This window comes from Xenopus laevis, chromosome 3L, assembly GCF_017654675.1.
Source record: "Xenopus laevis strain J_2021 chromosome 3L, Xenopus_laevis_v10.1, whole genome shotgun sequence".
Lineage (NCBI taxonomy): Eukaryota > Metazoa > Chordata > Amphibia > Anura > Pipidae > Xenopus > Xenopus laevis.
In genome coordinates, this window is record NC_054375.1 from 142858721 (window position 1) to 142876127 (window position 17407).

Below are 17407 nucleotides of genomic sequence, written 5' to 3' on the forward strand. Positions count from 1 at the left end.
TATTGCTGCTTGAAAAACGTCACTCAGGTGGTGTTTCTGGAGACGGTATTATTATTGATATTTAGACAGAATGTGAAAAAGCTCACACAGCTAGGCGGCAGTTGTTTGAAGAACACACTGGGCAAACAATGTCTGCAAGGTCAACGTATACACTACAGCAGTGGATACGGAATATATTATTGCTGCTTGGAAAACGTCACTCAGGTGGTGTTTCTGGAGACGGTATTATTATTGATATTTAGACAGAATGTGAACAAGCTCACACAGCTAGGTGGCAGTTGTTTGAAGAACACACTGGGCAAACAATGTCTGCAAGGTCAACGTATACACTACAGCAGTGGATACGGAATATATTATTGCTGCTTGGAAAACGTCACTCAGGTGGTGTTTCTGGAGACGATATTATTATTGATATTTAGACAGAATGTGAACAAGCTCACACAGCTAGGTGGCAGTTGTTTGAAGAACACACTGGGCAAACAATGTCTGCAAGGTCAACGTATACACTACAGAAGTGGATACGGAATATATTATTGCTGCTTGGAAAACGTCACTCAGGTGGTGTTTCTGGAGACGGTATTATTATTGATATTTAGACAGAATGTGAACAAGCTCACACAGCTAGGTGGCAGTTGTTTGAAGAACACACTGGGCAAACAATGCCTGCAAGTGCACTACTATTGGTGCACTACTATGAAGAACAGCAAACAGCACTGGACACGTTAAAGAACAGTAAGATAAGTAAAATAAAAAATATATATATGTATATTAAAAAAAAATTACTCTGGTTGGTGCTGAACTACTAGGAGCAGCACACCAGTCCCACTCCCCAACACAGCTAGACTAATAGCACTGGGCTCTTATAGTAGCAAAGTAAAAAAACAAAAAAGAAAATAAAAGCAGTCCTTACAAGGACTATTTGGTTACAGGCAGCAGTCAGCAGATGAGAGATCAGCAGCAGGACAGCTGCCCACAGCAGCTACATACAGAGCACTGTAGTAGAAGGTAGATTACTAGCCAGCAAAGCTACCTAACCTAAAATGTCCCTCAAATCCCTGCAGAGTTCTGTCCCTACAATACAGAGCAGTATCAAGTAGATTACTAGCCAGCAAAGTTACTATCAACTTTCCCTCAAATCACTAAACAGCTCTCTCCCTACACTAGCTCTTCCAAGCACACACAGGCAGAATGAAAAAACGCTGCAGGGCTTCAGTTTATATATGGAAGGGGAGTGGTCCAGGGGGTGTGGGGGTGGTCCAGGAGGGAGATCTTCCTGATTGGCTGCCATGTATCTGCTGGTCTGGGGTGAGAGGTCAAAAATAAGCGCCAGCTAAGGCGAACCCAAATTGGCGAACGACGCACGACGTTCGCGAACATTTGGTGGACGCAAACAGTCGATGTTCGCGCGAATTAGTTCGCGGGCGAGCAGTCCGCGACATCCCTACTGCCTAGGACTTAGTCGCTTGGCCGACTCAATGTACAGAAGATTCTTATGATCAGTATAAACCGTGATCATGTGTTTTGCTCCCTCCAGCAGATGCCGCCATTCCTCAAAGGCCCATTTAACAGCCAACAATTCTCTATATCCAATATCATAGTTGATCTCAGCAGGAGAAAATTTCTTAGAGAAGAATGCGCAGGGATGCACCTTGTTGGTTGTTGGACGCCTTTGAGAAAGGACTGCCCCTGCCCCAACTTCAGAAGCATCTACCTCTACTATAAAAGGAAGCGCAGTGTCGGGGTGTCGAAGAATGGGGGCAGAACTGAATTCCTTCTTGAGGAAGTCAAAAGCTTGAACCGCTTCAGGAGGCCAGATGCTGGGGTCAGCACCCTTCTTAGTCAAATCAGTAATGGGGGCCACAATTAAGGAAAAAAATTTTAATAAACTGACGATAGTAATTTGCAAACCCCAGGAACCTTTGGGTAGCACGTAATGATTGGGGTTGGGTCCAATCCAGTACAGCTCTCACCTTGCCTGGATCCATTTCAAGACCCTTGCTGGAAATATTAAACCCTAGAAACTGAACGGAAGTAACCTCAAAGATACATTTCTCCAGTTTTGCATAAAGATTATTCTCCCTGAGTCTCCACAAGACTTGATGAACATGATTTCTATGTTCACCCAAATTAGAGGAGAAAATCAAGATATCGTCAAGATAGACCACTACGAATATCCCCAGCAGGTCCCGAAAGATGTCGTTGACAAATTCTTGGAACACGGCGGGTGCGTTACAGAGACCAAAGGGCATTACAAGATATTCGTAGTGGCTGTCCCTGGTGTTAAATGCAGTTTTCCACTCATCCCCCTCCTTAATACATATGAGATTATAGGCGCCCCTAAGATCTATCTTAGAATAGATCTTAGCACCCTTAACCTGGTCAAACAATTCAGAAACTAACGGGAGGGGATAGCGTTTTTTTTATGGTGATCTTATTGAGACCCCTATAATCTATACAGGGGCGTAGACCACCATCTTTCTTCCCAACAAAGAAAAAGCCCGCCCCCGCAGGGGAACTAGAAGGCCTAATGAACCCTCTTTCAAGGTTGTCCTTAATATACTCTTTCATTGCCTGGGCCTCCGGCAAGGAAAGAGGGTATGTTCTACCCCGAGGGGGAATAGACCCAGGAATTAGATCTATAGAGCAATCATACTGCCTGTGTGGAGGTAGGGTTTCTGCAGCTTTCTTAGAAAACACGTCAGCATATTCAGCATATGCTGCAGGTAAACCTTCTAAAGAAGTGGTTGCCACCACCTGAGGAATACATGAACCACCACACTTAAGATCCCATTGCAGAATCTTCCCCGATACCCAGTCAATATGAGGATTATGGGTCTGAAGCCAAGGTAACCCCAAAATAAGAGGAGAAGACGCACCCTCAATGATAAAAAGGGCTAACCTCTCACTGTGATGAGATTTTTTTATCAACTGCCAAAATCCTCATAGGAGGAATAAGGGGGATTAAGGGAATACCAAATTTTGCCGCAAAGGTGGCATCCAGAAAATTTCCCTCCGCCCCTGAATCCACAAAAGCGGACACCCTGATAGAGCCCGTAGGCCAGGTGAGTTTAACAGGTATCAAAATCCTAGAGGTAGACTGGGGAGAGGAAACTTCTGCACCCAAATGGAGCTCCCCTCCTCCATTTAGGCTTGGAAGTTTCCCGGCCTCTTAGGACATAAATTCAGGAAATTACCCTTTTCCCCACAGTAAATGCAAAGACCAAGGGAACGCCTGCGGCCTTTTTCCTCAGGGGTTAGATGGGATATGCCCAATTGCATGGGTTCCTCCTGAGGTTGAACCATGGAAGGGTTAGGGGACTTAACATTGGACACCATATTAGAAAAGTTATACTTAACATTGGTAAACCCAGAATGCATAGGAGAACCCCGTTCACCCCTTCTTTCCCTCTGCCTCCTATCTACCTGGATGGCAAGTGACATGAGATCATCCAGGTTGGAAGATAAAAGGTAATTTACGAAGCTATCTTTGACAGAATCAGACAGCCCAATACAGAACTGGCTACGAAGCGCCATGTCGTTCCACCCAGTCTCCACTGCCCACCAGCGGAACTCGGTGCAATACACCTCCGCATCCCGTTTCCCCTGGCACAATTTACGAATCGCGGAGTCGGCAGAAGATGCACGATCCGGGTCATCATAAAGTACAGCCATGGTTTTAAAAAATGAATCAAGGGAAAAACAGGCAGGATCTGAGAGGGGCAATCTGAGAGCCCAAACTTGGGGATCACCCTGTAATAGGGTTATTATGAACCTCACAGGAGTGGCCATAGGAGGGGTGACTACTGGAGCTGGAGACTGAACAGAAGCATCCAGTCGACGGGTCAAATTGTGGAAACCTTGCATCAGGTAATCTTGCCTCTGCTCATGTTCTTCCAGGCACTGTAACAGTGTGGTAAGTAGCGATTCAGTGGTGGAAGGAGCAGTGGCAGCTCAACCTTCTTCGTCCATCTCTGGCCCGTGATAATGTCACGGTCGGCACCCAACACCAGAACAAAAGACCAGGCACCCTGGTCTCGGCTAGTGCTTCACCAGTAGTGTGACCGCCTTTGGGCCTCGGGAGGAGCCCTCGGCTTACTTGGATGCCACGTGGACTTAAACGAGAGGTGCAAGATGAGGGTTCTGGATAAGCAGAGGGGCACAACAGTAAAGCAAAGTCTTTGGACAGAAGATCGTAGTACAAGGCGTTTAGGCAAAAGAGTAGTCAGATCAGGCCGGGTCGAGGCAGGCAGAGAATAAATGTTATCAGGCAGGCAAGGGTCAAACCAGAAAGTCAATCAGAGGGTTAATCAGAGGAGGTAGTCGGTAATCAGGCAAGGGTCAGAATCCAGAAGTCAGAATAGTCAAATAGCCAGGCAGGGGTCAAAAACAGGAATCAAACAGGTTCAGAATATAGCACAAGGCTCAGAAGCACCAGGAACAAAATCCTATCACGGGCAATGTAAAAAATCCAAACTGTGCCTTTAATACTTTTAAATTTTGCGCCACTGCGCGCTGACGCCACACGCCAGCGCGCATGCGCACATAAATCAGGAAGAAACGCGCCGCGCGCGCCCTAACCATTCACCATTTGCGGCCCAGAGGAGCAACGTGGCGGGCGTCCCCGCCGAGGGGGCTGCAGGCATCCCTGCAGACCCCCTCCCGCTAGACCACCAGGTAAGGTTGATACACTGCACTATGTTGTATAGGTCAAAGTGCAATTGAGTTTTAAATGGGTGCATGTGTTAATGGTCCTTATTCACTTGATAAAGGTATTGAACCCGAAACATTTTGTGTTTACCACTGCCTGGAATAAAATGTTGTTACTCTTCCTTCTCCTATACTTGGATTTTTGCAGAGGTTTAGCAGACAGTAAAGACAAGGCTGGTGCCTCCTCTTCACTGAGTGCCAGATTTTTTTAATTTGAGGCTCTGATCAGAGTGCAACACACCTGGGGTGCAAGTGCTCTTAGAATGAACACTAACGGTGCATCTGTCCCTTTTTTTATACAATTTTACTAACTTCACCAGTTTCTACCAGTTTACTAGACTTGCTCCAGATTTATTCCATGCTCGTCCATAGACTTCAGAATGTCAATTAGAATGTATAATGCTGAAAATACATTCCACCCATGGAATTTTTATATGTGTATGGTAATGTCTCCAACCAGCAGTTGTGTAGCAAAGGTAGTGTACGAAATGTATGATTTTGAAGAATTTGTAGTTACTTATTACAGAAATCCTTGATACTATTGGTGATACTCACAGTAGATAAACATGAGGCTGGTCAGGATTATCAGGAAAATGAAGGCAAGAACCAGCAGGGTCGCCAGAATCATCAGGAGTCTCCTCTGTGTTCTTAACGTTTCAGTTGCCTTCAGAACTGAAAGAGAAATGGATATACAAATACCTTACTTATTGCCTTTGCTAGGAAAGGAATGCTGGGGGTTATTTTGCAGTGATAAATTATTCCTTACAAAGAATAAACTAGACCGAGTGCTGAAATTCAAAATGCTGACCAAGATTGATATTTTGTAATTTCACACTTTGATTGTCCCTAAGATCTTTTAAAATATGACCTATTCGGATTCAGAATTTTCCAATCCTCTAGGAATAATAAATCTCGAAAAATTCTAGGTTTTTTCCAATAAAATTCTGATTCTATAGTTGAAAAAACTAAATTTTTTAGCTTTTTGGACTTTAATAAATAACCCCCTTGAACTTTTAAATAGGATATTCATAACAGTAATGACTTAATGTATTAGTAAGTAGTTTTTTGCAACGTGAGGCTCTCAAGAACTTCACAGAGAATTATATGTTATATGTAATATATCGTTATACTGTTAGTTGGTTATTTATCATAGTCCGAATTTATAATTTATATATTTATATTAATATTTTCTGCTACAAACTCCGATCAAATCCGCTCGGGTTTGTTCATGCTTATTTTTTATTACGTTTTACAGAAAATTTGCTTTGCGAGAAAAAAAACGATTTTCACGACTTTTTAGTAATTTTCACCTGAAAACTTCGGGGTATTGCCCGAAACCCAGTGCACATCAAAAAATCATTGGGACTTCTCCCATTGACTTATATGCAATCTCGACAGGTCTGAGATGCCGGATTTTCAGATTCAGACCTTTCAATCCTCGGGATTTAATAAATTCTGAAAAATTCGTGATTTTTTCAAAGTCAGATTTTATAATTAAAAAAATCATGAATTTTTCGTGATTTTTGCATTCAGATTTTAGTAAATAACCCCCTAAGTGTAATAGAACTGATTTTCTCACCACCATGTTCTCATGGGGTACACATTTTCTAGTCTCTTATGTTATTATTGTTATGTTTATGTTTGTATTAAGACCTACAATTTATGAAACAATCCAATTTCAAAGCACAAAATGACCTAATAAATTGTGAATTTTAAACACACAAAGAAGACAGAAATAAGAGTTACAGATTACATTTTGGTGAGAGGTTTTCTTCTTTAGGTTCCTGTTGAATCTTCCTCATCTTCAATGCAGTTCCAGTGGGTTCCTCAGTGCAAGTGATATTTTCATATATATCAGAATCACTTTGCCATTTTCCTGGGCGTTTGAAGAAAAAAAAATATTGTTAGCAAAGTTGAATTAAGGGCATGTGTTACTTAAGATCTCGATTAAAGGCAAGCATAGTTCTGGTTCAGATATGAATACTGGCCCCTCCCATTATAAAAAGCACTAGTTGCTTGCTCACATACAGATAAGGTATTATGATGTGAATTCTCAAACTTCCACAGTTTGCCTTATCATGCACAATCAATGCTCGCTTTTATGTTTTGAGAAGATCAGGACATTCTTGGTGAGTTACTATTGTTGGATGCTCTCTGGAAGTGTCTGTGCTGGTCAGATCAGTAATTCCAGAATATAAATCCATAATTCAGCAAGAGAAAGACAGAAAACATTTTTTGCTCTTCTATTGTTTTCCAAGAAGTATCATTGTTCTTGCAATTATTTCTATTAAAGGAGTTGTTCCCCTTCCAACACATTTTTCAGTTATGTTGGTTTCACTTAGTTCACCAGAAAAATAACGCTTGTTATTCCATTTATCCAATCTTTTTAAATGAGGACTTTACTTGACCAGGAAACAGCTGGTTTGGACTTATTCTCATTTTTAATTGTCCAGAAATAAAGACTTTTGTCAATTTACTATTTTCTGAGCAATGTATCAAGTAATGGAGCAAATTTTAACCGTTCAGAATCTGCACCTGAATTACTGAGCTGCCAGACTGATACACCAGAGAGCATTACATTTTAAACTTCCATTCTGGAAAACTGGTCAAAAATAAAAGATGGAAAGCAATATAAACAAGTCTTTATTCCTATCAAACACGAGCGATAGATATAGATAGATAGATGGATAGATAGATAGATAGATAGATAGATGATAGACAGAGAGATAGAGAGATAGATAGATAGATAGATAGATAGATAGATAGATAGATAGATAGATAGATAATTAGATGATGATAGATAGATATATAGATAGATAGATAGACAGACAGACAGACAGACAGACAGACAGACAGACAGACAGATAGATAGATAGATAGATAATAGATAGAGAGATAGACAGATGATAGATAGATAGATAGATAGATGATAGATAGAGAGATAATTAGATTATTAGATGATGATAGATAGATAGATAGATAGATAGATAGATAGATAGATAGATAGATAGATAGATAGATAGATAGATAGATATATGATGATAGATAGATAGATAGATAGATAGAGAGATAGACAGATGATAGATAGATAGATAGAAAAAGAAAAATAACTAACCCATATATTTGCACCCTCCCATCAAAACATGTCCACAAACTGCTGTTTATACATACTTAAAACTTAACTTTTTACCCCAGGGGGTCAGTGGATCCTGGGTCGGTAGGGTTGTATATATTGCTCACTTGGTTAGTACACAAACTGTACCCAATAATGGTGTGGATAGGGGTGCTATTAACTATTAGAACTGCAGGTTTATAAAACCTTCAGAAGAAGGTTTTATAAACCATCTCAACTAAAAGTAGCCCCATTAACAAGTCCGTTGTAAGCCAACCCATTCACCCACAGTGCAACCCTCCCAGTTAGCAGGCTCAGAATCGAGCGTTAAAGTTACCCCTGGAGTAGCCCCTTGCCAGCCAACCCCCTTCACCCACAGCGTAGCTCTCCCAATTGGCAAATAGCTGCCTTAAAAGGCTCGATGGTAGCGGTAGCGAAAGGTAGCTGTTGATAATGGCATGCTGCCATCCAGAATAGAAATTGCCTATAAAACCACTTCAGTACCAACCCCTTCACCCTCAGCACATTTCCCTCACAGTTCGTGTTATCAGTCCCTTAAACTAGTGCGTTCCATCACCCTGCCTAACCAATTTTAAAATCAATGAAGCGCCTGACGCGCATTTCACCAAAATCACATAGGCTTTGTTAAAGACAAGGAAATGCAGACATCGCACAAGTATCACCGCTGTTGTGGCGGTTGGATATTCAAACTGACCAATCACCTTGTTGTGTGTCATAGGGGGCGGAGCCCAGCGTGTTTGACTAAATTAGCTTGTGATTTATTACTTGACCCTGCACACCATCTTCTGTTTTTCTCACTAGATGGGAGGTGCTCCCCAACATCCACTTATAAATAGATAGATAAAAAGATAGATAGATAATAGATAGATCGATAGATAGATAGCTAATATATAGATAGATAGATAGATAGATAGATAGATAGATAGATAGATAGATAGATAGATAGATAGAGATAGATAAATAGATAGAGATAGATAGATAGAGAGAGAGAGAGAGAGAGAGAGAGAGAGAGAGAGAGAGATAAATAGATAGAGATAGATACTGTAGATAGATAGATATTGCTAAAATAGTTTTGAGAAGTGCCATTTTCTGATTACACCACAAAATGTATTTTTGTACATTATGTGACTGATGACTTCCTCCTACCCAGAAATGTATAACTATATTAGAAACATTTTTTTATTTTGCACAGCCTATCTATTTACCCAGTTTTTATTTTTACACTGAACTGTTCCTTTTAATGGATACTGTCATGGGAAAAATGGTTTTTTCAAAACACATCAGTTAATAGTGCTGATCCAGCAGAATTCTGCACTGAAATCCATTTCTCAAAAGAGCAAACAGAGTTTTTTATATTTAATTTTGAAATCTACATGAGGCTTGACATATTGTCAGTTTCCCAGTTGCCCCCAGTCATGTGACTTGTGCTCTGATAAACTTCAGTCACTCTTTACTGCTGTACTGCAAGGTGGATTGATATCACCTCCTCCCTTTCCCCACCAGCAGCCTAACAGCAGAACAATGGCAAGGTAACCAGATAACGGCTCCATAACACAAGATAACAGCTCCCTGGTAGATCTAAGAACATCACTCAATAGTAAAATCCAGGTCCCACTGAGACACATTCAGTTACATTGAGTAGGAGAAACAACAGCCTGCCAGAAAGCAGTTCCATCCTAAAGTGCTGGCTCTTTTTGAAATCACATGACCAGACAAAATGACCTGAGATGCACCTACACACCAATTACTAGGGATGGGCGAATTTGACCTGTTTCGTTGCGGCAAAGAATTTTTTTGATGCGCGTCTTCTTTTTTTTTTTGTCACACAACGCCATACAAGTCTATTTTTGCGGCGAAACAAGGCAAAAAAATTCACCTACCAATTACAAAATACAGTTGCTGGTTCAGGAATAAAATTTTATATTGTAGAGTTAATTATTTGCTGTGTAAACAGTGTCATTTAGAAATAAAAACTACATCATAAAAATCATGACAGAATCCCTTTAAGATGTCAAAATGTCCCAGATCCCACAGTTGCACTTGCAATTATGACTTCAGCTTTATTATTTATATAGGACCATTGTCTCCTGCTGGGCTTTATTGGTGGTTTTGACCAATGTTTACCAAGAAAAGCTAGGTTACCTAATGTACCATTGGCCAAATAACAGGTACTGTAGATATACATTAGAGTGAGTGTCACAAGACAAGGCAGTGCCAGTATCCCCCGTCTGACAGGCCCAGTAATATTTACTGCACTGCTGCTTGAAATAAATATCTCCTATATCTGAAAAAGAAATGATAAATTTGGCAGAAAATAATTCAGCGCTAATAAATCAAGCAACAAAATTAAACTATATTATAATAAATATTTAGGGGGTTATTTATTAAAGTCTGAATGCTGAAAACTCGAAACATTCCAGTTTTTACTAGAAAATCTGATTTTTTAGTGGGAAATTGTTTTTTTTGTTTTTTTTTTGAGATTTATTATACCCCGAGGCTCCAAAAAGTCTGAATCGGAAAATCCGCCATCTCAGACCTGATGCGATTGTATATAAGTCAATGGGAGAGGTCCCTATCCCATTTGGAAGTTTCTGTGGTCTGCACTGGAATTAATCCAAAAATCAGAAAATTCTGGCTTTTGGGATAAAGTCCGAAAAAAGTCAAGCAATTTGGGAAATAAAATCTGAAAAAATCTTACAATTTGAGTTTTCACTCGATTTTATAGAGTTTTTCCCAGATCCAATTTTTTTTAATAATAAATAAGATCAAATCATGGATTCTAGTTTGATCAGACTTTTTTATTTAAAATAAATCAGATAAATTCAGATTTTAATAACCCCCTTGCAGTCATGTGTCAAATATATCTTGCATGTTGAGTGACAACGGGGGTTATTTATTAAAGTCTGAATTGCAAAAAAAATTTTAAATTTTAGTTTTTTTTACTTTAAAATCCAAATTTTTTGTGAAAAACTCAAATTTTTTGGAATTTATTATACCCCGAGAATGGAAAAAGTCAGATTCCAAAAATCCAGCATCTCAGACCTGCCAAGGTTGTATATAAGTCAATGGGAGAAGTCCCGAAGATACAGTGGGGCTTATTTATAAACGCTGGGCAAATTTGCACCTGAGCAGTAACCCATAGCAACCAATCAGTGATTAGATTTTCCTAGCCAGCTACAAGGAAATCAATAAAAGCAAATATCTGATTGGTTGCTGTGGGTAACTGCCCAGGTACAAATTTGCCCAGTGTTTATAAATGACCCCCAGTATCATCTTTGCTGGGTTTTGTGCAATAATCCAAAGATTTGTGGTTTTTGGGCAACAAAACAGAAATCTGAAAAATTCACACAATCTAATTTTTTCACGAGTTTTTTGAGTTTTTTTCCTGCACACAAAATTTTCAGAAAAATGTATTCATAAATAAGAGGAAAAACCCATCCGCATTTAGTCGGAGTATATTTTAGTAGTGATGGGCGAATCTGTCGCGTTTCGCTTCGCCGAATAATTCGCGAATTTCCAGCGAAATTCGCGAAACAGCGAAAAATTCGCGAAACGAGTCGCGCGGCCCGATTTTGTCGCGCGTCAAAATATTTTGTCGCGGACGCCAGTAAGTGTTTTAACGCGCGACGTTATTTTTGACGCGCAGTGCAATTTGATGAAGCCCATCTTCTATGGGTGTTTTGTTTGTATAACCTTTTTTCATCTTTGGGCCTACAAATAAAAATTTTCCCCTTAGTTTCAAGCTTTGTAGTCTGTGATGATAAATGCTTTGTGTCTGAATGTGCTGAATTGGATTGGACTCCATGGGAAGACCAATACACATGCGTGTTTCACTTAGTATACTGCTACACACATGCCCTGCATTGTTAGAGGACTCCTATCTTGAAAAAATGGCTCCCATTTTGCAAGTTTCTTAAACTTTTAACGTTTGTGGATTTTTTCACATTACCTCTGGTCAACTGGTAATGGTATCTACTACTACTCTATATCTCCGTTTAACCATACCTCCCAACTGTCCCTTTTTCGGGGGGACAGTCCCTCTTTTGACAGCTCAACCCGCAGTCCCTCATTTGTACTGGAAAGTCCCTCTTTTCTCTGCACTGAACAGCCAGATAAAGAAACAAAGTTTCTCACTTAATTGGCTTTTAGCAGAGAGCCCAGAACAACTAACAGGTGCAAATAAGATACTTTGTAACAATTTTGAGACACAAAAACACAGTTTAGATAAGGAGAAATATTTTCAAACTTTCATAACCTGCCAAATTTTGTAAAACAAACATGGTAATAAGGGGGTGTGGCCACAGAAAGGGGTGTGGTCAAAAAAATTGCTGCGCTACGTGCGGAAAAAAAGTTTTTTGTCCCTCTTTGTACTTCCAAAATGTTGGGAGGTATGGTTTAACCAAAAAGTACCATCTGTACTTCATATATCTAATAGTAGATTACTAACACAAGTACAACTAATAAATCTGAACAGATAGTATCTGGATGCTTTGTATCTCAGATAAAAATGAATAAACCATATGTTGCAAAGCAAGGCATGTGGGTCAGGTGCCCTAGGCGGATGGCGGCCAGCAGGCTGCGACCGTTGTCGCAAACAATATTACCTGCTTGGAGCTGGCGGGGAGTGAACCACCGATGCACCTGAGTCTGGAAGGCAGCCATGAGCTCAGGTGCAGTATGACTCCTCTCGCCCAGGGAGAGGAGTTGCAGCACAGCCTGACATCGCCTGTGCTGCACTGAAGCGTAGCTGCGGGGACGCTTCAGGGGTGGCTCATCCATAGTGGAGGAGGAGGAGGAGGAAGTGGACATGTGGGGCTTGCCCTGTACCCCACGGGGAGGCACCTGTAGCCTGAGGGGAGCGCCCCGGCTTGCACCCTCCCCAGCACTCATGAGGGTGACTCAGTGCGCAGTGTAGGTTATGTACCTCCCCTGCCCATGCCTGCTGGTCCACGTGTCAGTGGTGCAGTGCACCCTGCCGCCAACAGCATGATCCAGCGACAGGGACACATTCTCAACCACATGCTGGTGGATGGCAGGGACGGCCTTCCTGGCAAAATAATGGTGGCTGGGGATCCGCCAGTTAGGGGCAGCGCAAGCCATCAGCTGTCGGAAGGGGGCTGCTTCGACTAGCTGATAGGGCAGCAGCTGCACTGCCAGAAGCTTTGCCAGGCAGCCATTAAGCCTCTGCACTTGGGGGTGGCTGGGGGAGAGAGGCGTCTTGCGGCTGAGGAACTGGGGAGGGAAACCTGGCGGGACAGGGGCCGCATTGAGGAGGAGGAGGCTGCAGAAGAGGCTGAGCTACACAGTGGCTGCCTCCGACTATGAGCCCCAGAATCCTCTTCACTTGCTGCAGGGTCTGGGGAGCTAGCACCTCTTCCCTGAGGAATGGGAGGAGGTGGACAGGAAGCACCACTGCCACCCGGTGCCCTGCCACTTTGGTGCTGCTCCCACGTCATCCTGTGATGACGTTTCATATGGGAACTTAAAGCTGATGTTCCCATATGTGACCCTGCCTGCCCCCTTCGAACCTTCTGTCGGCAGAGCTGGCACACTGCTACTGCCTGGTCCTCTGCCTGGCACGTAAAAAAAGCCCACACTGCTGAAGTGCGGGCCACTGCCTTGCCTGCTGTGGAGGGTTGAGGATGGTCCCCACCCGTACGCACATAGGCTTTGGACCTAGGCGCAGTGCTGCCCTGTTGCCTGCCCCCCCTAGCAGTGGTCGGTGGAGCCGGCTCTTCATCCTCATCAACAACAAACAATTCCCCCCCTGAACTGCTGCTGTTATCCTCTGGAGCCGGCTCCCAGGGTCTGTCCCTGTCATCGTCCTCCCCCAGACCAGACCCTGCCTCATACATGGCATCAATACCCACATCCAGCATGCTGGTGTCTGACCCCACACCAGCAACTTGCTGCCCTGCCATAAGGGGACCCTGCCCAATATCCCCTACTGATGTGGGCTGTGACATGACCACCTCCTCCTCTTCATCAGACATGAATGCCCCCCCCATTCCTGCCTGATCATCAAAAAGATCCAGGGTGTCTGGGCCCAAGTCCACCTCAGGATCAAATAAGAGGGATGGGGTGTCATCCCACACTGAGCTAGCAGGTGATGCCACCTCCTGCCGCTCACTGGTGCCCGCTGCAGATGAGGTAGCCTGGGTCAGCCAGTCTACCACTGCCTCTGCCTGCTGCGAGCGTATGGGTCGCGAAGCAGTGGCAAAAAAATCGGGCACAGTCCTACGTGGACCAGTTGCCCCGCTGCTGCGACCCACAGCCACCTGCTGCTGTGGCATTTGCTGCTGCTGCTGCTGTTGTTGCGGCTGCTGCTGCTGTTGTTGCAGCTGCTGCTGCTGTTGTTGCAGCTGCTGCTGCTGTTGTTGTTGCAGCTGCTGCTGTTGTTGTTGCAGCTGCTGCTGTGATGGCAGCTGCTTTGATGGCAGCTTGTGCTGCGACTGATTTACAGTGCCCAGATTGGGCATGGCACATGGGCTGGGCTGTTGTGGGGTTGGATGCCCACGGCCAGCACCACGGCCTCTTCCTCGGCCACCCCTCCCTAACCCACCCTTCTTCCCACCACCACCACCACCACCCATCCCTAACCCACCCTTCTTCCCACCACCACCACCACCACCCATCCCCCCTCTCCCACGGCCCGTCATATTGGGCAACTAAACTTAAAAAAAAAAAATATATATAAGGGGGGGGTTTGGATATTTCGGGGAAGGAAAGGAGAAAAAAATAAAACCCTCAACTAAATCCCCTCAGCAGAAGTGTGCACCCACAAGGAGTACACACACCAGCACAGACAAAGACAAAGACAGTTAGCCCTAAAAAGGGCTATTGGGTGGTGAGCAGGCAAGCAGAAGAGGGAAAACAGTAAACTGAAATCCACAACCTCCACTTGCACTGACTCAGAAAAAAAAAAGCTCTCTACACAAACTCCACTAGCTAAATCACACACAAATCTCTCACTATCCTGCTCTCTCTACCTCTACCAGAAACGCCACGAGTAATGGCCGCCTCTGCAGCTCCTTATATAGCCAGTGGGATGGCTCAGGGATGGCTCACATCTTATTGGCTGCTGTGGGTGATGTTTAGTTTGTCGCGCGTCTTTTTGTTTTGACGCGCATTAGCGGCGTCGCGGCTCGTCGCGCGACGAAAATTTCGACGCGCGGCGAAACGAGTCGCGAGGCGAATTTTTGCCGCAATTTCGCGAAAAATTCGCCCGCGGCGAAACGCAGAAATTCGCCGCGAATTTAACCATGGCGAATTTATTCGCCCATCCCTATATTTTAGAAAATAATGCGATCATTTCAGATTTTGATAAATAACCCCCTAGAGAATCACAGGCTTATGCACAGCATTGTGGGAAGGGATGCAAGTCATTGTGGAAATGTTCTTGAAAGTAAAAACATTACAGGTGATGTACAGTATTAACATTTCAGAATCATAAGCTGACTGGCCGTCTTCCCAACCTCCCTTTTCTCTTCTTTCCTTCTCGGTAACTTCTCCACTGCCCTACCCACCACCTTTGTACTGGATTCTCCTATTCTGCAGTTTGGTACCTTCCTGCTAAATTTCCACCACATGGCTTATTTCCTTCTCCAAATTCGGCCAATCTCTAACAGTGCAAGCAAGAGTTGTCAAGGCATTGTGGGAACTGGGGTTGTGTTTGGAGGAAAGCTCATTACTGCTACATTGATTCTGTAGTCAGACAAGCAGCACAGAGAATGTACAAACTGATTTCTGTACCAACGTATGTAAATAAATGTAATGTCAATATGTGCACAGATGGTCTTATGTATTTATGTGTCCTGTTATAGACAGAGCAGACCTTACTAAAACAAACTGTATGAGGAGAATGGTCACCATCCCAATGTGTATAGGCTCCAGTTTGTGCTGCTCTTCTCTCTATAGCAATAAAACATACATATTCCCATTATATTTATATTTCTCCCATCCCAGTCCCTTGTTCTATTCCTTACCTCTGTCCATCTTGTGCCAATGGATTGGAATGTCTTTCTGCCCAGTTGACAGGTTCCTTCTCAGTGTTGTTCTGCCTCCTCCGTGTCACATACAACTGCTCCCTGGGTCTCCACTTCTGCTTTCTTTGTTCATCATTTCCTCTAAACAGTGCGTTAAAAAAACTTTACAAAAAAGATGAACTGGCTGAGTAGTAACATAGTAACATAGTGAAATTAAGTTAGGTTGAAAAAAAAAATACGTTCATCAAGTTCAACCTTTTACCTCTCCTTTAACCTGCCTAACTGCCAGTTTATCCAGAGGAAGCCAAAAAAAAAAAAGCATTAGAGAGATTATTATATGATCCTCTTACATACTTCTACATAGTTATCATATCCCCCCTTAAGTGCCTCCAGCGTGAACATCCCCAACTTGGCCAGTCTTTCCTCATAGCTGAGATTTTCCATACCTTTTACCAGCTCAGTTGCCCTTCTCTGTATCCTCTCTAAATGCAACCTCAGGATCTCCAGTTACTTGGATTCCAACATGTTGGATTTGGGAATACACTAGACCTTAATCCCTATTCGGAATATGTTGATAATTTTATTGCTATGACCTCGTTATATGGAAAGCAAAACTCAGAGATAAGGCTATTTCAAATACAATGAGGTTTATTGAGTTTAACAAAGAACATATAATGGTTTTGCTTTGGGAAAAATATCAATGTTACACCGAAGTGTAACCTGAGGCTTTTGCCAAAGACACTCCCTTTTTCACAAGCTTTTATAGATTAAAATGGGAGTACACATACATACGTTATATAACTTGAACCCTCCCAAAATGTTGGAAGAGAACTTTATGTTCTTAACTACAGATATTGCACTGAAAATAGTTTCCCGCTTACAACTGTCCCTCAGCCTTGCAGTTCTTTATCTGTTAAAAGCAGACACAGGGAGGAACTCAGTAAATGAAGAAAACACTTCTGTACAAAGGGGCCTCATCTAGTATCTGCTGACACTCTGAATTCTGTCAGTAACTTACAAAGTGGACTCTCATCACTGGGTGTCATTAATAAGAGAATAAATAAATGGGGGAACATCACCCATCCCTTCACCTTTCCTGCCTTGGGCATGTGGTTATTGCAGCGTCAGAACGATAGGGGCATTTGTTATTAGACTTTATTATTCTTATACTCTGACACATAACCATTTGTCCTTCATTGGAATAGGCTGTTCTCATATAAATGTGGTCATATAAAAATATATTATCAACAGTTTTTTGTACCATTTCTACGTCATCTTCTAGAATGAGAAGGACAGAGTTTGCACTGACACAGTTGTGTTTAGCCTCCTCCCAGGCCTGGTCCTTGCTAGAAAAATAGTAACAAAAGGAATTCACCATTCTCCAGCCAGAGGGGCAGTGTCGGCAGGTTTGTCCTGACGCAAAACAACAAGAACATGTGCAGTTAGGGCAGCCTGGAGATGATGAGTTAAATAAAGGAAAATGGTACAGAAAGCTTTAACATTTATTCTACAAATAAGAATAATGAAAAGTCACAAAATACCCCCCTTTTATGAGTTCATACATACAGCTGATGTTATAGTT

General features: G+C 42.7%; 1 protein-coding gene across 3 annotated transcripts in view; it reads right to left on the minus strand.

Moving 5' to 3' along the window:
* LOC121401619 (hepatic lectin-like) overlaps window positions 1-15929 on the minus strand; it is a 50137-nt gene extending 34208 nt beyond the window's left edge. For all 3 annotated transcript variants that reach the window (XM_041587166.1, XM_041587165.1, XM_041587164.1), the window contains exons 1-3: window positions 15826-15929; window positions 6461-6583; window positions 5263-5379 (exon numbers count right to left, since the gene is read on the minus strand). In XM_041587166.1, the coding sequence (XP_041443100.1) occupies window positions 5263-5379; window positions 6461-6583; window positions 15826-15835 (250 nt within the window). In that variant the 5' untranslated portion in view covers window positions 15836-15929. The remainder of the gene's footprint in view (window positions 1-5262; window positions 5380-6460; window positions 6584-15825) is intronic.
* Between the last annotated feature and the right edge of the window lie 1478 nt (window positions 15930-17407).